The sequence below is a fragment of the Elaeis guineensis genome, chromosome 4, assembly GCF_000442705.2.
Source record: "Elaeis guineensis isolate ETL-2024a chromosome 4, EG11, whole genome shotgun sequence".
Lineage (NCBI taxonomy): Eukaryota > Viridiplantae > Streptophyta > Magnoliopsida > Arecales > Arecaceae > Elaeis > Elaeis guineensis.
The window spans coordinates 137,894,922-137,918,592 of NC_025996.2; the positions used below are offsets into that span (position 1 = coordinate 137,894,922).

Sequence of the window (23,671 nt, forward strand, 5' to 3'; positions counted from 1 at the left end):
TTTTGGTGAGTTGGCATATTTAAAGATTCTAGAAGTTTCTAAGTTGACATTCCTATGTATCCTTGGGCTCCACCTAAAGTATTCAGCCCAAAATAATTTAGAGCAAGCAAGGAATTGATCTTGACCTAAACTTCAGATAATAATCGCTCCTATAACTTGGCTCAAGCAAGAGATTTCTGAAGCCTTCCTTTTCTGGAATATTACAATCACTCCTTAAAATTATGAGTGCAGATGGCATAAGTTTTTGTATTTTCTGCAAAAGATGGCTGCACCGCATGAAGTCCAATCTGTGACGCAAGTAATCTATTAACTTGGAGAATTGATACATTTTAGCATTTGATAGCGAGCACATTTTCAGATGGAACAGAATATTTTATGATATTTAAAAAATATTATATAGTACTGCATATATATATTTATAAAAAAATAATTATATATTATTTATTTAAATTATTTAAATATTTTTAAAATTTATTTTTTTAATATTTTAATATGTATGTATAAATTTATACGATCATTATTTTTTTTTTTTTATGAGTGTCTTCAAAATATGTATAACGATATTTTTTGAGTACATAAGATCCGTTCTTTTTTTTCAGACTGCATCTTTCAACTTCTTCTGGATGACAGATGCAGTAGGAATGACGTCTTGTTCCCATCACAATTAAATTCTGACGAAGTTTTCCATTCCTCCATTCAAGTCATGTCTTATCTCTTCAATCTTTGGCAGGATTAGTTAGTTGGGTCCAAATTGATTGCATGAAGTCGGGAAATTTGCACTCAGCTCCGTTCTTTTTCTTTTTGTCTACATCAAGGTTTCCCAAATACTCCATCAAGTCTTAATCGGCATGTGGGACTAAAATAATGAAATCTCGGTCAGTGTGATGAAATCTTAAACTATTTACTATATTTAGCTATTAATTTCAATATTATAAATCTGGCATTCTTACTATATTTAGCTATTAATTTTAAAATTATTAAATAAAAATTTATTTTAAAAAAGATAAAAGTTGATGAAAAGTTATTGGTCAATTCATTAATCAATTCGTACGAAGTGAGATAATCTGGTGAAGATTTTGCCACCGTAGGGTGTTCCAATCACCGCTCCATTGAACGTGGTTGCCACCACATCGGGCTCATCTGGAGGCCCTATCCAGCTGGGCGGTAGACCTTTGTACTAATTAGAAAATAGAACTGCTGAGAAACGCCTCCCATAGAGACAAAATTTTCAGGTGACGTCGGACAGTGCCCCCTCATGTTACGTTGTTTTTTCCTTCCTTTTTTTTAAGATCCTCCTTTTGCAATAGATCTCCACCTCAGCTTTGGCCAAACTCAACTTTGATACCATCCAAACCGTCGGAGATCAGATCCAATTAAATTTGACAGCCAATTACATCCATTTTAGAAGCGTCGGATATACGGCGTTGAATCAGGTGTGATAGTTTAATCCCCAATTTTTGATGAGATAATCTCTTCGATTTTGGACATGCTATTTCAAACCGACCAATCCGTACTATAGTTAAAAAATTTTAATCAACAAATTTATTTTTAATCACAATCGAAAAAATTTAGATAAAAAAAATTCTTTCATAATCGGATCATTTTTAAAAGAAAAGAATTCTCACTCAATCTGCACATCAGACTCGGCAGCCAGCCAAAATTCTAAGACGTATACGACTCCAACTCTCTTCTTATAAATAGAAAGGAGCAGAGATCCTCAAAGTAAGTTTTCAATTTTTTTTTTTTATTTTTTTGACTTAAATGTTGGAAAGTTTTCATCAAAAAATATATCGATGGAGATTTTTTTGTAAGTTCTTGAGCGAAACTCCAACAATGATCTTCGAAGTATTTTCACCTTGACTGTCCGACCTTTAAAACGGGAGTCAGAGCAATAACTCTTATGTTGTCCGCTTCATTCATGCAAAACTCAAAACTGAAATCAGCTATTAACCATGATTTGAAATAACATCCGTGAGGACATTTTCTATTCTATGTTATTACATTAACCAATTCTAAGTAGGGCTATTACATTAGCTTCGATGGCTTGCTGCTACTTAATCTATATAATAAATTTTCAACGTTTATTTGATTTGATCTCTATTCAACATGATATCTAGTTTAATATATCAAATATCGATACGTCCTCTACATTATATATCAATATAATGTTCATATGATGCGATTGGTAAAGCATCCATTAAATTTTGAATAAATTTTTAAATAATCTCTCTGACCTTGCTACATCATTATTTATTTTGGATGATTTTTATAAATTAAAACTGATATCATGAAAAAAAATAAAAGTCCGCTTGTGAGCAATAAAAAAAAAAAAATCTTTTAACATGTCAACAAGCCTCCAAGGTAAAAAGTCGTTTTCTCTATTTTCGGTATTGAAAATACTAATGATCGGGTATTTAGTTCCACACAAATCGGAATTGGCGAATGATAGCGCTATTTGTATCGAACAGTAGAATAAGTTTAGCCCAAAAAAAAAAAAAAAAACTGTAAAATAACAGTTTCGGATGAAGCCCGTTGTATCGGAGTATCGGCATTATTGGGACAAAGCCATAGATACCATACTGCCCATGCTAACAATAACAACCCAACGCTTCCCAATGAAGACAAAATTCTACTGCAGATTAGATTCCAAATGACGTCATAACACCACGTTATCTTTCTCCGTTTCCGTATAAGCAAAACCGTTCTAAAGGAACAGAGAATTCCAGGGTATAATTTAGTCGCTTCGCATCTAATTAATGACCTATCTCGGTTCCTTGCTTCCCTCTTTATTTTTCCTCCTTTATTTTGTATATATATATTTTTTATAAATATTTTTGGTTTGCGCGCTCCCTCGCTCTCTCTCTCTCTATAAAAGTCGTTGCGGTTGGCTGGTGTAGACGGCCTTTGCCTGCGGTGGAAGGCGAGGGAAGTGATGCCGGAAAGCGTGCAGGTATCCATCGTCTAATCCTCTCCTCTCTCTCTCCCCCCCTCTGTCGATCACAAGCGCAAACCCTAGAATTCCAGGGCTCCGTCTACCATGGGTTTCAGTTCCGGCCTCCTGGACGGCTCTGCGGATCCTTGGGCTTGGATTTCGATCGAAGGCGGAGGGGTAGGGCCTCTCTAATCCACGGATCTGTCTAGGGTTTGTGCTTCGCTTTTTCTTTTTTGTTTTCTCGGTTCTACTTTCTCTCTAGGCTTGCGATTTGTTTCCGTGTTTGAATTTGTGGATTCGTTTTGGATGTTTCAATTTATGGATGATGATGGGTGCGCTTTGTCTGTGGATGGGTTGACGGCTGGCCGGCCTTCCTGCGGGCTCTTTGTGTTGGGTGTTTGAATCGATGGGTTAATCTTCATGGATCGATTGGGTTCTGTGAATTATTATGGTTCTGTTTTTGGCATTAATTTTAAAGATCAGTGGATTCTGTTTGGTGATTTTGATTTTGAACTCAATTTGTTTGGACGTTAAGTTAGAGATCAGCTTGCTTGCATTCAAGAGGTGTCGAATCGCGTTATTGATGGATGGGTAGGAAGCTTCCTGATACCAGTGAATTGGAGTTTTTCATGGAAAGAAGAAAAAATTGAGGAATTCGTCTTCAATAAAAGAGGATTTTGGATTCTTTCATGATCCTCAGAACACAAGAATCAAGAATCAAAGCCTTATATATTGACACCTGAAGGACCCCAAACATGATCTTGAGCAATAACACTAATTATGTGAAGGACTTCTTTTTTTACCTAGCGAAATAAAAAAAAAAAAAAAAATCCAAGCAAATGATATGAATTCCTAGGAAAATGCCTCAAGCGCTTTCAAAACTATATAAAAGTTATATATGTGCCTGGTTCCATTACCAGAGTTTTCTGACTGGTCGGATTCTTGAATGAGACCTAGATTCAACAGGAGATCAATAGAAAGAATGAAATTAATGAATGATGTATGTAACCAGTATGCAACCACACCTCTTGAGTGATTTCGAACATCATGTTCCCCCTGCTGAATGTGTTTTTTTCTCTTAGTCAGATGTTTGAATGTGCTTGTAATAAACTGATTCACCTCATTGACTGCATGGATTTGAATTCTCATACATTGTCTCCCATATGGTAAGATGTACAATTTCTTGGAGTGCAACTTTATATGCTTCTTGCTACCTATATCATTACAATTGTGAAATATCATTCCCCCATGTTGGTGTGCCTATGATGGATTCTAGGAATGTTTTTGGTTGGATTATTTTATGTAGAATCAATGTCAGAGGGTATGGTTATGTATGCACATAAAAGTAGGATGCCTTGATATGTTGGAGGGCTTTGATTTTTGTTGACAGCATGGAGGTTCCCCTCTATCATCAAGGATATGAATCTGGTTAGGATGAATATTTATTTTGTTCATATAGTATGCAAATCCGATGGGATGACCTATAATAGATAGGGGTGGTTGATGGTACTAATAGCCAAAAGTGTTAGATAACGTAATCAATGTATCACAACTTATGGACCATCTTCCTTCTCTTTTACTCTATCTGTTTGCATGCCGGTAGGTATGTTACATGTACTAATTTTCACTAGGTTGCATGATGTTACTTGAGTTAAATTACAGAAACAACTTTAAGTGATCATTGTGCTAAATTGCTTTAATCCATTAGGATGGTATTGAAATATGGTAGGCTGTCTAGCTAATTTGATTATGATTGCTAGAGTAGTACATGATCGACACCTGCATTGGAGACTTCAGGAAAAATTTGTTATAACAACAATAATGACTGTAATGTTGTAAAACTCATAGTACGAGGCAATAAAGAAATTGCGCAAACACAAGTTGATATTGCATAAATGAAAATGTTAAAAGATGGATGTATGGTAAAACTAGGAAGGATGGATTGAGAAATGAATAAATTAAGATGGATATATTGTAAAACTAGAAAGGAGATTGAGAAATGAATTTATTAGAGGAGTTATAGGATTTGCACAAACTAAAAATGCAAAGCGATTAAATCGATTGAGATGATATGGATCGATTGAGATGATATGGACATGTATAATGAAGATATAAGGATGCTCTACTAAGGACAGGTGGTTTAGCTTGTTTTGGAGGTTGTAAGAAAAGGAAGTGAAGATTTGATGTAATATGGATGGATGTTGCCAGGAAGCATATCAAGAAGTTTGGAATAACATTAGAGTTGCCCTTAAATAGGAGTACTTGATGAATGAGGATCCATGAGGCCAACCTAACTATTTGGGAAAGGGCTGGATGTTATGGCCATGGTTTTGGTTCTGGCAAGGGGGATGACCTAACATAACATGGATGAAAGTTCTGAGAAACATTATTTGAAATATTTCATTGATGCTATGAGTAGACAATACTTAGGACTTAGGAGTGACTAAGGAATGCACCAACTATCAAGCAAAGCTGTTTGTTGTATGTGGATTGATGTTTATGGTAATGGTAATGTCTGTCCAACATTTATATTTCTATGATTATTGATAAATATGCTTCTGAAGTTCCTAGTTTCTCGCTGTTGACAATTCAACTATCATAGGATTGACTTGTAGTTTGAGAAAACTGCTCAGCTTACAATTCTTATATTTGGAATATAATCAACTACACTTTCTTATTTTGTTACATTCTTGCAGACATTTGTATTGATTGTTTTTTTTTTTTTTAATGTTCTACTAACAAAATTGCGCAGGTATTTTCATTTTGCAAGTATTCACCCATGGAGGGGAACATATGTTTTTTCATTTGTCTTATAGCTTTTTGCTGATTGAGCTGGTGAATTGGTCATCTAGAATGTTAATTAGTTAGTGCTTGTGCTGGAAGCATTTTGTATGATTCTGTAAGTTCATATGTGGATTGCAGTAACATAGGGTTGATTGTAGTTGAAGCTGGTATTTAGCAACTAGGGGGATTCTAATTTGCTAAATCTCGACTAATGTTGATAATTAAAAGTAATTGGGAGAATTATTTACTAGTTTATTGAGATTGCTGTCAGTTATACATGTTCAATTAGTCCTAGTCCCGCAACATGAATATTAGTTGGTTTTCATGGTGATTATATTGCTTTTGTAACATTTTTATTTCTTTGCTTTTCTTTCTTTATCACCCCCTCCCCCATTTGGATAGGCTTCGCCCCATTGTGTAGTTGCAGACTTAATATATTACTTGAGTTATGGAGCGTGCGCATCTTTGGTCAAGTTGCTATTGGCACAGAGTCTCTTTATTTCAAGAAGCTCTTGACCAGTGGTTTCTTGCTTTTGGAGGCTTTCTGCTTATATCTTTTGTCAATTATACCTAGCGGCCAGCTGCTTTTCCATGTCCAACAAGGGCAGCCTGATGCAACTTTTGTCTGAAGTTGGTGTTGGATCTATGTTGCAGTCTTACATGTAAGCCAATTTCTTATGTTTTCCATTTAAGTGAGCATTTTCATGTTGATGGACTCTTGACTATTTTTCCCTTGTAGTGCATTCCCAACACAGCTTCTGCTCGGTGTAAATCTGAGGTCTCAGGTGCATGATATTGAAGAAATAATATCTGGGGTATGACTTGGTTATTTGCTTATGATGAGTTGATTACACTGGTAAAATTGCATGAAACATTTTTTATCTCTTTTTTTTCCAGGAATTTAACTTTTGGCCTTTTTTTCTCCAGGGTTAAATCTTTGAGCTTCAACCACTATTCACTCTCTTTCCTCTGTTTTTGGTCCTAGTCCTAGCTAGTAGGCATTTCCTTTACTTCAATTCCATTCAGATCTGACTGCATGTTTGGTGTGTTAATCTGCATCAATTTCTTCAACTACGTAATGCATTTGATTTGTAAACAAGAGCTTTAAAAACATTTATACCAGTTATATGGAGAGTGCAAAGCTTCCTTGAAGCTCATTTCCTGGAGATGTTCAATGCTGTCAAGAGTAATTTTCTCCGGCCAGGATGAGCTGCAATATCTTGGCTGCTACTTTTCTGAAGTGGAACATGGTCTCAGAGCTTTATTTTACATGTTAATGGAAGTAGAGGCTTTGGGTATGTCCATTAGAAAAATATCATGGTGACATATATTTCAAGCCAAAATTGATGGTGGATTTGTCTTTCAATTTGTCCAAGTTTTATAACAAACACAGATGTTTCCCCTGTCAAGCATAAAATCTTGTAGATTCTATGCTTTTCTTGTAAATAGATGTTGGTTAACTGGAATAAGAACCAACGGGAGTGTACTTCGCTTCAACTGCTGAACAGGATGGAACGGTGGGTTTTTGTATTTGACAACTAAATACAACTGCATACAACCTCTTGAACATTCACTATCATTATTTGAAGAGGTTAACACCTGTTGCAGGTACAAGTTAATTAAGAAAGCTGGTGATGGAACATTTGGGAGTGTTTGGCGTGCTATAAATAAACAGACTGGAGAAGTTGTATGTCATTAAAATTAATCTTAAGTTCCATTCTTTACTGCTAGGGAAAATAAAGTGTCTTTTGTTAACATTGTGAAACTGTATGTGATTGATATAGGTTGCAATTAAGAAAATGAAGAGGAAATATTATTCGTGGGAAGAGTGCATGAATCTTCGGGAAGTGAAGGTACCTTGAATTGGCGATGTTTCTTAACTTGTACTTTTTTCCTTTCTGACAAGGGTTTGTATATTTTTTAAGTCTCTTCGGCGCATGAACCATCCAAACATTGTGAAGCTTAAGGAAGTCATAAGAGAAAATGACATTCTATACTTGGTGTTTGAATACATGGTATGAGAGATTCTATGAAATGGTTGTTCCAATATAGGAATCATGTTTTTGAAAACTGATAGTTTCTATAACATTTTCAGGATTGCAATCTTTACCAGCTTATGAAAGATAGGGGCAAGGTTTTTTCAGAGAATGAGATTCGGAATTGGTCCTTCCAAATATTTCAAGCCCTTGCTTTTATGCACCAGCATGGCTATTTTCACCGTGACCTTAAGCCTGGTATTTCTCCTGTTTTGTGCTGAAATGTCTTGTTTTGCCATCATTTTCCTCTTTGTTTTTCATTTTACCATTCTGATCTTGTCTTTGTTCCGATTTGAGTATGACTTGAATTTTAGTTATTGGTCGATAGGATGTGTTTTTAGCTGTTTGTTGTTCTTCTCACTTTGCCATGCTTTGCTATACGTATTGATCAGTCATGATGCAGATCAAAAGTAGTACAAAACTTGTCCGCATGTTTGCTCAAATCCACTTAGCCTTTTTGAATCAGATCTGCTTAGTTCATGTCTAGTTTTTATACATTGCTTGTCTAACCCAACTAAGCTCCATTTTTATATATTAAAAAAAAATCAAAGTAACTGCTGGATATGTTCAAATTTGTGTTTGTGACCAGACTTGGGCAATTTAAATCTTTATTCTTGTGAATATTGAGAAAACAAATTTTGGCTAATGTTTTTTTAGTTTAATTATCCGATTGCTTCATTGGAAGCTTGAAATAGTATGCTGGCTTTCTGCCATAGGAATCTAATATATGCATAAAAAGTCTTGGGTAAATTTGTTGGGCTAAAGTTCTGTAGATCTTTCATTGAGAAGCCTGCAGGTTGTCTTTTTTGGTTGCTTGATATATAGGACAAAGATTTGTAGTTTAAAGGATGGGCATTGGGAACATCTAGGAACTGTAAATCTAATGGAACTTTGAATGTGCATTAGCTGTCAACGTGTAGAAATTTTTATGCATCAACTTTACAATCTGTACTGAACAATGCTTTTGATGACCTCCATGCAAAATTCTTGTTTGAGATATATAATCATGTTTCAGCAATATACCTGTCGAGCATTATCATTTGACTTGAATTTTGGATATCCCTTGGTGGTTCTTGAATTCACACTGATCATGAACTTTTGGTAAAGTGGTGATTCTTAAGGTTGCATTTTTTAAGACATGAAAATAGAAATGCTGTTTCTTTTTGTTTTTCCCTCTAAATTTCTTTCTTTTTGGTGATAATCCCTCTAAATTGCTAGCAACAGAAAGTTATTTGGTAGGCCCTACTGCTTGTTGTTTTTCCATAGCAGAAATAGAAGGAAAGGAGAAATTGGGAGAAATTCCAGAAGAAGGGGAACACAGGAAAGGTAAAAAGATATCGTTGGGGAGGGTTTTTGGATCTTGCTACAGTTGCAGATATAGTGTTGTTGAACAGAATATAGAAAGCCCCTATTTCACTGGGGAGGGGCTTCATATGTCGCTGGAGCTTCAGATTTTATTGGAGATACAGATCTGGCAAGATGAAGGGGACATATATAGCCTTATATGTCACTGGTGCTTCATGGGAAAAGAAAGTCCCCGGGCTGCTGGTTTCTCTTTCAGAAAAAATGAAAGCTAGTTTTGCATCTCACTTTTTAGATAATCTTCAGGTCCAGCTTTTATAAACTAAAAATCAAAATATTGTTTCCAAACAAGTTTTCAATCCTTAAAAAAAAAAAAAAAAAAAAAATTGAAACCGAAGTGATGCCAAACATGCAGTAATTATCTCGAAGCCTGGATCTTCGGAATATGACTAGAGTTGTTGTGAATGTTGTAGCATATTGGAATGGAAAAGTGGGGTGGAGTCTAGATGACCGTGCCAGGAAGCGAAGGGGCAAGCGAGGATGGAAGGGTTGAGCATGTGTTGGGCAAATGTGGATGAGGTTGGGCTAAATTTTCCTGGGATCAAGTTCTGTGTTACATGCAGAGTCCTGCCTGTGTTACGAGTTCTCTTGTAATGTCTGCTGGGCTACATATTATAGCCCCTTTGCATCAATATGGCATATTGACTGTATTCTGAATTTAGAAGTTGGAGGCAATTATTAAACTCACCTTTTCGATTTGTATAAGTGGTTAATATAGCATATATTTCTGATATTCAGCAGTTAAACTTACTTTTTCAGGTAGTTATTACAGTTTGTGGGTAGTTATATTTCTATGTTATCTGGAAGCAACTCTTGAAATCTTATGCAGAAAACTTGTTAGTTACAAAGGACGTCATAAAAGTAGCTGATTTTGGCCTTGCTCGGGAAGTTTGTTCACAGCCACCATATACAGAATATGTCTCTACTCGCTGGTATTTTTTTAGTGTTTTTATACATTTATCCTGGGTTTGTTCATGCTTATCATGACCATCCTATATCTATTGATGTTTAAGGTATCGAGCACCTGAAGTGTTGCTTCAGTCATCAGTATATGATTCTGCAGTTGGTGAGTGGTTAATAAATACAAAATTAGTTGCATGATTAAAGAAGTATGCTTATCAACATTGATGTTGTTACCTTCTATGCTACCTGTAGATATTTGGGCAATGGGTGCTATCATGGCTGAGCTATTCACACTCCGTCCTCTTTTCCCTGGCTTAAGGTACTCCTTACTTGATGCCATGTTTTGCAAGTGATTTTCCAGATTTCTGAAATGTTTTGTCACCCTGTTTTTTCAAGGAAAAATATTGTCAAGTTTTAGAGGATTTTTTTGAATTATAAAAGTAATTTTGACCCTAAAAGTTGCAACACAAGGGGTTTGGTATTCCTTTTACTGAATATGGGATTTCATTATTCTAATTCCAGCTCGAAGCCTTTCTCATTGAAAATATGCTTGTGAATTATCAGTAAATTATGATGACCCCAGAACAGGTCCCATGTCCCCCACCCTCTCCACCAAAAAAAAAAAAAAAAAAACAAAGAGATGGGATAAAGAAGAAATTACCAGGAAAAAGATAGGAAAGTTACATTGGAAGAGAATCTACTGAGCAGATTGCTTTCTGGGGTTATATCAAACATATGAAAATGCATAAACTTCTGATTTTGTAATCATGTTGTCTGAAATATATTTTCCTTTTTTTTTAACAAATATTACACACACACACACACACACACACACACACATATATATATATATATATCCATGTGTGTGTGTCCTCCTTTCTCATTATATGTTTCCTTCCTTTTTTTGCATGCTGCACAATGATGTTTTGATTTGTTCATTCATCATGCAGTGAAGTGGATGAGATATACAGAATTTGCAAGGTTATTGGTAGTCCCAATGAAAATTCTTGGGCTGAAGGATTGCAACTTGCAGGTGTCATCAAGTATCAGTTTCCACAGGTTATATGTTAATTCTATGATGTGCTGTATACCTGAAGGCTTGTGTTACTAGTTCTACTGAAATGTGAATTCTGCACCTTATGCCTGTCTTATTATTAGAACAAATAGGAGTGACACCATTTAGGTCCCTACAAAGTAAACCAAGTTTCCACTTCTGGCCTGTCTGCCATGCATGGTGAACCTTGAGATGCAGAATTATCTGCCTAACATGTTTCCAGTGCACCTTTTAATATGCAATGCTGTTTTCAAATCAAGGTCTGTATCTTAGTTTGACAAGACCCCAAGTGGAAACCTTTTTCTCATTTTGCAAAGGGCCAAAAATGGCATCCAGTTTGGAGATCTGGTTATTGCTGTTTGTATCCTACTTCACAGCAGCTATCTTATGGCATGTTGCATGTTTCACCAAGGCAAAACTTTCTTCCATTCTTGTGCATGCGAATTTTACATGCAATCATAGTTCCGCCATTCAGATTGCCCTTGTGAAGCCATCTTGTCTGCTCATGTCATCACACCCTGGGGAAAAGTGGTGTCCAAGCATAAAAAACACGGTAACAGTAAAGGACAACATGTGGACAATTTGCTTCAGCATTGTGGCTGTAGGATTTCTGTTTGAGTCCTTCTTTTCAGAATATGGTCCTAATAATTGCAAGATTTTTTTGTACATTCCACTATTCAACGTTGACAAAATATGCAGAATTTAGTTTCAAAATTAGTTATTGATCTGCGGCCAAGGGGATTGGGTCACCGGTTGTCCATTGGGTTGAGTGATCTGTCTGAGTGCATATTAAAATATTTAAAATATTAAAAGTTAAATGCTATATCAGGTATTATTTGTTGCGTTAGATATTGATGCCATTTATTGATGAGCAAAAAGTAAATTTTACATATTTCTTAATCAAAATGCCTGGTTTATTGCAGATGAAATAATCTTAAAATTTTCCTTAATTTTTTATGACCCAAACAAGAGCATTTAGATGATCACAGATCACATCCATTCCTGATTAGGTCGACCCCTTCTTTCCCGAATCCTTCCACACAAACTAGTATATCCCTCCTTACTGAAATCTCCCAGATCTTGCCAATCAAAAAAGTCTCCCTGATCTTTGATATGCATGCTCAACGTCAGCTTATTGTTCTCCATCATTTTGTCCTCAACAGCCCTCGTCAATTGGATCAATTGTTCTCTGAATATGTTATGCATGCCCCTATGACATTAATACATCTTACACATATGTATCTTATTACTGACTATAACTAAGGGCATCCATGTGCTCATGGTTTTTAAGGTTTTCCAATCTCTATATTTGTTGCCAAATTAACATTTATTATTTCAGTTAGGAAACATTTGTTGCCACTGATTCTGCATTACAGTAACATATAAACCTTTTAAATTTAGCTTAGTGTGGGATGATTTTCATTTCCTTTATGCAGTTTTCCAGTATCCATCTTTCAGTGCTTATTCCATCAGCTAGCAAGGAAGCAATCGACCTTATATCGGTAAGTCCTGCTTTTGAGGATGCCTTCTATTTGGATGAGTTATATGATAATGATTCTTTGTCAGTATTTTGGTTGGCTGTGAGGAATATATTGAAATGCTTGGTATGGATGCAGTTGCTATGTAACTGGGATCCCTGCAAAAGGCCTAAAGCTGATGAGGCCCTTCAACATTCTTTCTTCCAGGCAATATTCTTATTCTTTTCTGCCATTTTGATGCATAGACTGAGTCAAAACACAATGCAATCATATGCGGTCTTTTCTTTTATTTTATGATGCTTATCACTATTGCATCCCCTTGATCTGGCAGTCCTGCTTCTATATCGCACCATCTGTTCGTCCAAAAGTGGCAGGAAAGCTGAGTACTCCATCTGGTTTGTTAGAGCTCCTACACTTGGCAAAGTTTCATTTGATAATATTTTGATTTTTGGATTAGGCATCAGTCCTGTTTGTTACTATTTATATCTTTAGCTGGGGTGAGAGGAGCTTCAGAGCAGAAAAGTGCTAGAAGATATTCGACAGGAACTCTATCCACAACAAAGCCTGCTAGTAACATCTTACCATTTAAGTCAAATGCTTCTCTGAGGACAGGTAAATTTTCTGAAAGTTTTGACTCGTTTCTTAAATATCGTCATACTGCAGTGCATATGGTTGACTTATAAACTGATTATTGCAGGTGCACAAAGAACGCTGGAGCTGGAACATCATGTACTTGGCTCTCAATTTATTGTTGACTCATACACAATTACCTGGTTTTTCTATTCTAAGTTTTTCAAGTTACAGGGGTCCGAGAAAAATGAAAAATCCATGAAGATCGACCTTAAACAATCTCGGTATAGACCACCAGCAAGAAACAACCCAGGCAAGTGTGAGGATTTAGTTGGTGGCTCTCTCCAACAAATTCTCATTTGTTACAATTGTAATTGTTCTACTCCTGTTTTTCATTTTCGATGAAGTCCAGCTTTTGCTAGAAGAATATTGACTGCTGATGCATTAGATTTTTGACCTGATGAGGACTTATTCTTTTGCTGTTATTCCAACGGGCTACTCATTTCTCTAATCTTGAGCAGGAGTTTTGGGAAGAAACTCTCACAGGGTAGCTGACATGCCCGGAAAGACTGCACTTGGGGCAGTGACCTCTACTAGGGTTTCAAACGTGGCTGAGAAGCTGGGAAAGGTGTCACTGAGCTCTGGTCCATGGCATAATGGAAAGCTACCACCCCCATGTCGATAAGGGCTGGGCTGTGGCACAGCCAGGTTGACCTTGCATGGTCGCATGAACTACCCGCAGGTAGAGGATTTTCTCGGTGGCCGAAAGGAAGTCCTTGTAGGGGTTGCCGGGGGATTGTGCTAATATCATGGGTCTCTGAAGGTTGCTGCACGAGGTGTCTGGTATTTTCTGGGTGCTGGTTTGGTGTGACGAACTGCTGTTTCTACAATTTAGTTTGCTGAATTAATTCTTCGATCTCATCTTTTATGATGTTTAGCATTTGAATCACGGTGTGGGATAATACTAATGCTGAGTTCAGATTGCCCTCCGAGCCGGCTTGATTCAGCTGGACTTGTAGTTGTCTGGTTTTGACCAATTATTTCTTGGTTTGCTAGGCTTAAAACGTTAGGGACTCGAATGAGTTTTGGGCAAAACCCTAGGAACGGATTTAGCAATTGAGCTGTATTTTGTCTATTCATTTTTTGTAAAAACGTAGGGTGTCCTTAACTACCTCTGAGTCAACTGTTGCCATTAACAGAATTGCCATCATGCTGTTGACCCTCATCACCACCTGCTTTGGCCACCGCTTGCAACAGATGCCCACTCACCTGCCGCCGTTTCCGCTACTGCTACCATCATAATCCTAGTGACAGCCAAACATGTTTTAGATTTCTACGATTATGAAACTGAAAGTTGGAAGCGATGACAAACAGATCCTTGAGTGTCATGCCATGCAGCTTTCCCTTGAAAGAGTTCTCCCATGAGGCAATCTATTCAGGACCGACTTCATCCTCATGGCCTAGTCAATGCCTGTCAGTGTATCCGACCTGTTCAACATTAGAAAAGAATCTGACCAGATGTCACCAATAGTATCCACCTAGAAACAATCCTACCGCAAACTGGGTTTGTTTGGATCAGCTTTCCTTATCTTCATGCAATGCACTAGTGCAGATCAGTGAAGCTAGAATGACCTGGGGGTTTTATCCCTGTTAGCTGTCATATGATGTGAAGCTTGCCGTGTTGCCCTATAGATCATGCCAGTTCAGCAACTGCCGATCCAAGGAATGCAAGCTTTAACGTTCCCAACACAAGGGATCTAGCCAGTGAGCGCAATATAAGTTTTTCTACATTCAAATGTGTATTTTGTGGGCTGTGGTCGATATGTGTTCAGCCTGCATAAATGGAACGGAGTTTTTAGTTCCCGTCAAGTGAAAGCAAATGAAGCACATTGCACCAAACCAAATACAGCCGTAATATATATTGGAACAAGTGGAAAAATCTCATGGACTGTTACAAAGAAGATTAGTGACGAGCAACCATGCTCCTGGGAGGCAAAAGGGTAAGACACATCCCCACATTTCTTTCTCGCTTTTCTTTTATCCTATCTTCCTATCTCTTCTATTTTGCCTGTTATATTCTCCTCGGGAACGAACCCAAACCCGAGAGACTTCAGGATGGCTTTTAAAGGTACTGAGCCTGTATCCTTTCTCTGTTCTCCTCCCACCACAGCTTGGCGTGCACCTCACCAAACCTTTCTCGGCTGCAGCACACAGACGGTGCGCACAAAGAGTTAAAAGCAAACATTGGTCAATATGACAGATTTGTGGACTGCCGCACTGAATTATTTAAACTGAAGGAGATAAAAAGAGTGAAAGCAGATAAAAGGAGTGATATGCCCAAATAAGGGACGCTATCTCAAACTATTACTTTCCATTTACATGAAAATAAAGCTGCTACTTGTGCGGCTCAGCCCTTTTCCAGGTTTCCTTTTGGATAAAGAATGGTTGTTTAATGGTCGTTATTTACATTCATAAGGGGTACAATAGAACAGGAAAGTAATAATTATATGGGGTGCCTATGTTGTTGCAGATATTTAACTGTTTGAAGTATGTGTTTTTAATTAACAGGGAACAGGTGGTCAATTAGTGATTATTTATTGTGCGCGCGCGCGGCATACAAATGCTTGTTTGAGTGTACCCACCATTGTGGGGTGTGTGTGTAAATACATATAGCATGATGTGCGACCATTAAAACTGTTATAGAGCTTTACTAATGATAATATTATAAGGGCTGTTAGTTTAGACCGTGTTGTTCACCTGAATCGAACCCGACGAAGCTCTCGGGTCCCATCGGCCAACTCTCGGATGGTGATGTAAACCCCAGGCTCATCCTGCTCCACCCACTCTGTCACCTCCAGATCACTGGCATTGCTGATGGAGACGGAGGCCTCGTCCCTGGAGGAAGTAGTCGTCCTCGATGCGTCGACCGAAGAGGCCTCTCCCTTGACACCGGAAGACCCCACAGCTCCAGCAGCAGCAGCAGCAGCAGCAGAAATATTGAGGTGGTGAGGAAAAATATGCTCTGAAGGGTCGGGCACCGTCGGGTAGCAAGTTCCTTTACCAGCAGCAGCCGAATTTGACCTGCATGTGTTTCGGGAGAGCCGCTCTTTGCCGAGAGGAGGGGTGACAGGGCTCTCCCTCGTCGACCCCACACGCGAATACAATGATTCTCTCTGCAACATGCAGGAGCAATAAGATAGATATCATCGGTCGGTTGCAGAGGTAGCTGGCAGCATGTTCTACTCTGACTCATGTAACTCGTGAATAAATATGATCAGCTACAGCTAGTATGGTGTGGTCGCACTCAGGTGCACTTTAGTATCAATGAGGACGTTGTTGTTCAGGGAAGAAGAATGCATGGAATCCACCAGGTCCCCCCCAAGAGGACAACCAACAAAGGGCCAGTCAAGGGGCCCAGAAGATTTATACTTGTCTCTGGTAAAGTCTGTGGAGGACCCAATACGGATGTGGACTAAGGGAAGAGGAGCAGCAGAAGCCGCTGAACAAGAGAAGGCCAGAGAGAGTACATAACTCTCGGCAGATAGAGATGGAGGGAAAAAAAGAAAAAGAAAAAGGACCTGTGGACGGAGCCTCTTCTGGCCCATTGGAAAACCGTTACATGTTGTTCCAACGGAAATAAGACTGTTATTGGTTAGAATGGTCCTTATGACTTTGTCAGTGGTCAATAGCAAGTACAGCTCCGTCATTCAATCACTGTTCATGCAATGCCAAATAATTATCTTCATTTTTTTTTTTTTTGTCTTATAACGGCCTTTACCACCACCGCTGTTACGTAAAAGTCAGTTACGTGTAACGCCAACGTACTAGGACGTCGTCCGTTATTCATTTAAAACCTTCAAGCAAGAAAGATTGGTGCTCTATTCTATATGGTTATATAGCAGCAAATTAAAAGCGGCTGCAAGGATGTAGGAGCGTCAGAACAAATTACCTCGCCATCATCGGACCTCGGTGGAGTCGGCAGTGCCTGGCGGCTAAACCTCTGGACGTTGTAAAGCTCCATGATCCTATCGTAGTTCTCTCCCCACCACCTCTGAGCTTGCCACTTGTTAAACATCTCCCGACTATATGTATATATATATATATATATATATATAATGTATATATATGAGAAATTAACCAAAACCAATAAAAGAACATGAGCATATATAGCAAGTCTCGACCAAATAGTAATTAACTAGTAGGTAGATAAAACCTGAAACGGATGCGCTTGAGGTCGTTGCCGGCACCGCCGGGGAGAGAAACGAAGGTGATGTGGACGCCGGGCTCCACCTGAGCCATCCATTCCTTGGGCTCGTCGTCGTCCTCCAGCACCACCTCCTGCTCCGCCATAGCCACCACCCCAACTCCCGGGATCCACTTGTTGGCCTTGAACCTGTCATCATCCCTGCCACCGGAGGCGATGCTCGTAAAGTCCCACGCCGGGGTTGAGCTCGAGCTCCCCGGCCGCAGGAAGGCGTAGTGGCCGCCGCCTCCACCGTCGGAGGCTGCATCATCGTCGTCGGTGACCGGGTATGAGCTGCTGCTGCCGCCACCGCGGCGGTAGCGGGATTGGCGGAAGCTCTTGCTCCGGTAAGACGAGCTGCCACCCTTGCATTGCCGATACGAACCAGAGAACTTCAACACCATGTCCTTGATCTGCCGAGTTTAATGGAAACGTTCATGGGTACACGTTAATGAAATTGCTCCGGCACATTTGGGAAACAAAAAGGTGTATGATCAGTTGGGGCATCCGTCCTACACAACACCCAAACCGGACAAACAAGCAGCTCATTTGGGTAGACAAATGTACTGTAGGGCATTGCAGTTAAGTACTTGTTTGAAGCTCCTTTTTTTTTTTTTTTTTTTTTTTGTCAAAGAAGCTTCTCATTGCTTGCCGCTAAATGGGGCAGCTGAAACAGAATCATTGTTCTCATTTTTATTTATAGCTAACAGTATCCCCACCATCCATTTATTAATATTTCTTTCCTTTTATTTTTGGTCTGTCCCTTCCATCGCTTTGAGGAGAGGATGAAAGATTAGCCACTGGAAGTTTTTGGCTTGGATGAGTGCTTTTCAGTCTAACATTGGATAAAGTTGCAACTCGCGATGGCCACGTTGAACTTTACTGCTTGTTCAACCTTAACAACTCTCTGATTGTCTGACAAAGTATATATTGAATTTGGTAAAACCTGAGCATCTTAACCCAAGGCTCAGTATAGGAATAAATAGCCATTAATTGCACGCAAAGGACTAATTAAAAGAAAATATGATTACTTTGCTATTAAATATGGTCGGTCGAGCAATAAGTATAAGATATACATTGCTACCCTCATTCAACTAATGAACCAAACTATTACATCAGAAAAGAGTAATAATTAAACTACAGGCACCTAAGAACTAGACAGGGAGTGAGAATCCGACCACCGAAGTTGGTGGGTGGACTGTGACTAAAGTCATGTCCGAGGTCGAGACAACCTAAGGGACCTAGGTGTCGATAAACGTAGAGCTATGTCCGCCTAGAATGTCAAATAATGTAGGCGTTCTAGCTCTAGCGTCCGTGTCAAATAGACATGAAACCATGCCTGTCTAGAATGTCAAACAATGTAGGTGCTCTAGCTTTTGCAACCAAAATAAGCTAGCTTAAAGTAAAACCCACCAATCTCAGAAGCTTATCTTTAGGGAATTGTAAGTACCATTCTAAAATAATAACCGATGCTCAAATTAGTCGAACTAAACAAGTACCATTATGAGCCTCGATCGTAACAAGAACTAAACAAGTACCATCATTTAGTAATGAGTTCAGACATCCCGAACCAAGTTACAAATTACTTAAAACTTTGTATTATGATGTTACGATCACGGTCACGTTATGAAGATGGAGACAACATAAGCTGGGGTCAAGAATTTGTCATGACATGAGGTAGGTTGGTCTTTGGCATGGGGTCCCATGGGAGGGCTTCCAAGAATGGATCGGTCCTTGTCATGGGGGAGGGAAGGGGTAGCTGAGAGGATGCTTGCTTGGTTTTCAAGTTACACCCGCAGCATAGAAAACAAGGCCAGTCCAGTCCGGACCGAACCCAGCCAACTCAAAACGAGTGTGCAGGACCACACCATGCTCCCTTTATTCTTTTTTCGTGGTTTTAGCAAAAACACAAGGCCAAAATGTCGTCCTGGTTACATCCAACGCATCTCTTTCCAACAGAGCGCGGCTTTTTAAAAAGACCCGAACCTTAGCTTCTTTAAGAAAAAAGAAATAGAAAACCAAAAGCCAGCCCGAATTAAACCCCCAACCCCACTCTTTTCGGATGAAGCCAATCCCTCCACAACCCCCCAGGGAATGACAGAAAGAGACCACCCCTCGTCCTCCCCCCTTGACCAACTTTATCCAATGTTAGACCGAAGGACCTCTTCGTAATTTTCGAATCACTAATTGGTAGGAAGCAAAAAGTTTAAAAAAAAAAAAAAAAAAAGGAAAGGAGGAAAAAAAAAAAAAACAAACAATTAATTAATTACCACTGGCCTACTGCTATCTTTTTCGCAGCTCTGGGGGTGCAGTAAAATGGGCAGCCCGGTGGCTTAAAAGAAAGCAATAAATATAATTTCCACTGGCTATCTCTTTTTGGCGACGTTTTTTCACCATCGGTCTGGTTGTGGGGCAGCTTTGAAGTGCAGGAAAAAAATGAGTCACCACTCACAACTTAGTGGTTGGACCAAAAAAGGAAAAAGAAAAAAAATATAAAGCAAAATACTTACCGCTGGCAATCTCCTTTTTAGATGTTTTAACACCAGACTATTTATGGGGCAGCTTTGCGGGTGGTGCAGGTGGGTTTGTTTTCACCATCTTTGGGTTTACCCTCTCCCATCACACTACTTGGAATCCCAAGTCCTAGAAAACGTTTCCTTCTCTACGTATAACCTAAGTATGGTTTCTGAGCTTGGCCACAAGTACCGTTAAATAGTAGCAAGTACGTATGGATACAAAGAGAAGAAGAGCAGGGAAAAGAGGTAGCGAGTTACCTGGGAGGTCAGGCTTTTGACGGCGTCTTTGGTACTTGGGGTCCCAGCACGCGCAGTGTCTTCAGCGCCATCTTCGAGCTCGTGCTTCGAACAAGCGATGCAGGCCAGCATCTCTCCGGCAACAAACAATGCTCTTCCGATTCTACCCCTGCATGTCCGATTGATCCACTTTATATATATATATATATATATTGCCCTTGTTGGAAAGCTACGCTATCCTAGAAAAGGGATCGCTTGGCTGCAACTGATGTGGTGTTACTACTCATTACCCCCCCACCTCGCACAAGCATTCATAGTTCATTAATAAAAGCAGAGCCTATTATTTCCCAATCCCAGATATTCTTCCCCTCATATGCAATGAAATGAGGCCATATGCAATCGGGAAATAGAGCGGGCGTAAGGTCTCCCAGAACTGATTTTAGAAAACATATACGAGCATGGAATAATAGTATGGGATGCAACCATTTCATAGTAACACCATAAAAAGTTATCTCCGGCATAAAGGTATCCGAATAACTCACGGGATAACTATTCCAGTAGATTGAACTTTTCTTATTTCCATTTTTTGCGGTAGACAAATATAAGAAAACTTATATAAATTACATGTATTATATAAAAATCAACTGGTACATAAATTTTAAATTTAAAAGTATCATTTCAGCTATAGATAAAATTAAACACAGAAAATATGCCCGAAAAAAAAAAAAAAAAAAGGTGAAGGCTTCTATTCCATAGCAGCTGCAGAATCTCGCTATTGAAAAATAAAATACGCAGGAAAAAAAAAAAAAAAAAAAAAAAAAGGAAGAAGAAGAAAGGGCAATTTGGTCATTCGGGTGCCAACACATTCGGCCCTCGATTCTCCGAGTTCCGGATAACGTACAGCGGAGCATGGATAACGAGAACTATAGCAGCTGACAGGTATAGCTAGGTATAACGCCCGTCTCCAGTTCCCACATGGGGAAACGAGACGAGAATCGGGAAACGGAGAGCACACGAACCGAGACAAGAAAGGACATGGTGGCGACGGGCACGGGGAAACGGGAAAGAAAAAAACAAGCGAATCAGACTCCAAAGCGCGACCGCAGCAGCGAGTGGTTCCCCATCCCAAGATACACACAATCCACTCCAGAATTCGCTACTTTCGGAGAGAACGATTTCTTTATTCACAACATATCAGAAGCCATTCAATAAAAACCAGTCTCCGTCGTAATGCAAATAAAAACGAGTAGATATCGGCCGCGAGGGGAAGCTTCTGATAGGATTAGTAGGAGCCCAGCCAACCACCAGGACTAGCAGTAATGCTCACACGAACCCCGAGGCAATGTAAGGCTCCTTCGTAAACAGTAGTGCGTAGAGAGAGGAGGGAGGGTGGATTGGAATCTCTACTTTAGGATAGGACGGGGGGTGAGGCTCCCTTAGCTGCGAGGCGCTGGCTGTCTGCTCTGCAGCGAGCCCGTTTGATGAAATGGGCCAATGGCAGAAGACAGAGCCTCGCAGAGGAAAGAGAGAGAGATGGAGATAAAGGGAATTTTATAGCAGGAGAAAGAATTTTAATGCAAAGGAGCTGAGGCTCTGCTCTCCTCTTTTCTCTCTCCTCCTTTTTGAGAGCGAGAGGAAGGCAAAGAATTTATTTTTTGCCAAAAACAAAAGTTCATACCGAGGCCTTGTGTTGATTCGATGTTTCGGATGACTTCGATTCCTTTCTTTGTGATGGAATCGATTGCTCGATTCTTTGGTCTCTGATGGATTCTTGTTTGAAGATCTCACGATCGCTGCTGAGGAAAAAAAAAAAAAATTAAAGCGAGAATTAATCTAATCTGAACGAAAGACATTAAACTCGAAACAAAACGAACTCATCGCATGCAGACAAACACGAGATAATTCCGGAAAAGAAAGAAATGCGATCAAAATTTATTCGAGAAACCCAGAAATCACTGAAATCTGATCGAAAAACGCGGTCGAATCCAAAATTTTCTCACTTTCTTCGACCTCTAACAGCTCGAATGGCTTGCGCAAATCTCCAAAGATCTCTCCCTCCCTGCTTCGCTCCAAGAGACTCGAAAAGACGAAAGAAGAAGCCCTCACCCACGCCCACACCTCTCTCTTCTATTTATACCTAATATTGCTGTAGACAGCGAGCTCGAGATGGGAATATATCGGCGGCTCGGGCCGGAGAATCGGAATGCCGGCGATACTGCGGCGATATTTCGGCGGGCTACCGATATTTTTGAAGTCCGAAAACGGTAAGAATCCGGCCTCCGTTTTCACCGATGGCCAAATAAACCCCCCCCTCCCGCTGCTCCCCACTCCCGACCCCGCCGCCTATTAATAGGCCCCATTAACGGCCGTTATCTTTACCGCCAACTGGCATCTACCCCAAAAGCTCGAAAGCCTTCCTCCAAATCACCCACGGAATTCGAATTAACGACAAGAATGCCATTCCATCTCCTGGAATGATCTAAATCGTCCATTCTCTGGTACACCAACGAAGTGGGACATGCACGTGCCCGAGCCGGGCGTTGGTGGATTTCGGCCGTTGGATCGGTGGATTCTGGAATGGTCGTGCGGCAGCAAGCAGGAGTACGGGCGTTTGTACGTGCTGCAGATAAATCAATCGGCAGGGATTGACGAGAGAAGACAAACTGTTTGGACGGCTGCGATTTATTGTCTCTGAACGGTCATTAAATCGCTTAAGGAAAAGCAAAAAGGATTTGACATTGGTTTCTTTGACCCTGAATTGTCTAATCCTCAGATCTTGGACGGTTCTGATCCACTATATATTCTATTAATAAATTTACTCCATTGTTTCACGAAAGTACGCTGTGCTTCACCATCTGACGTGACTGGACCTGATTGGGTGCGATATAGGGGCGGTCTGGCAAGTTATCATGGGTACCGTGCCCTTTCATATTCTGTAAGGAGTCATTATATCATGGAATAAAGCAACCTGATAATTGTAACTAAATCATTTTGGGTGCGTTTGATTAGTTATTAAAAAAATATTTTTTATTTTTAAATTTTTAAAAAATAAAATTTAAAAAATAATATTTAATAATATTATAAAAAATTAAAAATTAAAATAATTACTTTATATGTAAAACAAAAATTTTTTACTTTTCAAATCTTATTTTTTTATTTTTTTTTTTACTTCCACACGTCTAAAATGCCAAACCAAAAAATAAAGAATCTGAATCCTTCTCCTTCGTCGAATTCTTCACCTCTCCACCCTTTTCTCCTTTCCTTCTTGAAATATTCTCTCTCGTCGAGCTCTTCACCTACTGTTTCCAAATGTTGCTTTTTGCTTTATAGCAATATAGTTACCAAATATATTTTTTATTTTTTTATTTTTATTTAATAATATAAATCAAAAAAAATATAATTTTTAAAAATTAGAAATCAAAAAATATAACCAAATGCACCCTTTGTTATTGTCGAAATTTATAAGGTGCAATGCATGTGAAAGGATGCACAAATATAATCAAATTCAAGATGACAAAGTCTTATCCTCAAGTTTGGATGATAATGTTAAAATAAG

The 23,671-nt window shown here is 39.1% G+C and overlaps 2 protein-coding genes across 4 annotated transcripts; one reads left to right on the forward strand and one right to left on the reverse strand.

The window, feature by feature from the left end:
- Positions 1-2,791: 2,791 nt before the first annotated feature.
- Positions 2,792-14,108, forward strand: LOC105042519 (cyclin-dependent kinase F-4). Of its 2 annotated transcripts, none has more exons than XM_010919776.4 (19): positions 2,792-2,950; positions 6,119-6,378; positions 6,456-6,531; positions 6,644-7,233; positions 7,325-7,403; positions 7,501-7,569; positions 7,642-7,731; positions 7,812-7,950; positions 9,944-10,046; positions 10,128-10,180; positions 10,270-10,336; positions 10,968-11,076; positions 12,508-12,573; positions 12,688-12,756; positions 12,881-12,944; positions 13,042-13,161; positions 13,247-13,278; positions 13,354-13,432; positions 13,641-14,108. In XM_010919776.4, the coding sequence occupies exons 4-19, from the start codon at positions 7,166-7,168 to the stop codon at positions 13,802-13,804; spliced, it is 1,371 nt and encodes a 456-aa protein (XP_010918078.1). In that variant the 5' UTR covers positions 2,792-2,950; positions 6,119-6,378; positions 6,456-6,531; positions 6,644-7,165; the 3' UTR covers positions 13,805-14,108. The 2 variants fall into 2 exon arrangements, with proteins under 2 accessions (XP_010918078.1, XP_073112976.1); XM_073256875.1 differs by having other exon boundaries at positions 9,956-10,046.
- An 821-nt stretch (positions 14,109-14,929) lies between these two features.
- Positions 14,930-22,419, reverse strand: LOC105042518 (protein Brevis radix-like 1). 2 transcript variants are annotated; one of them, XM_010919774.4, is made up of 7 exons: positions 22,116-22,419; positions 21,794-21,908; positions 20,137-20,284; positions 17,333-17,775; positions 17,069-17,201; positions 15,877-16,292; positions 14,930-15,320 (listed from the first exon to the last, which is right to left on the reverse strand). In XM_010919774.4, exons 3-7 carry the CDS (start codon positions 20,245-20,247, stop codon positions 15,242-15,244), a joined length of 1,182 nt encoding a protein of 393 aa, XP_010918076.1. In that variant the 5' UTR covers positions 20,248-20,284; positions 21,794-21,908; positions 22,116-22,419; the 3' UTR covers positions 14,930-15,241. The 2 variants fall into 2 exon arrangements, with proteins under 2 accessions (XP_010918076.1, XP_019705612.1); XM_019850053.3 differs by having other exon boundaries at positions 21,794-21,911.
- Positions 22,420-23,671: the final 1,252 nt, after the last annotated feature.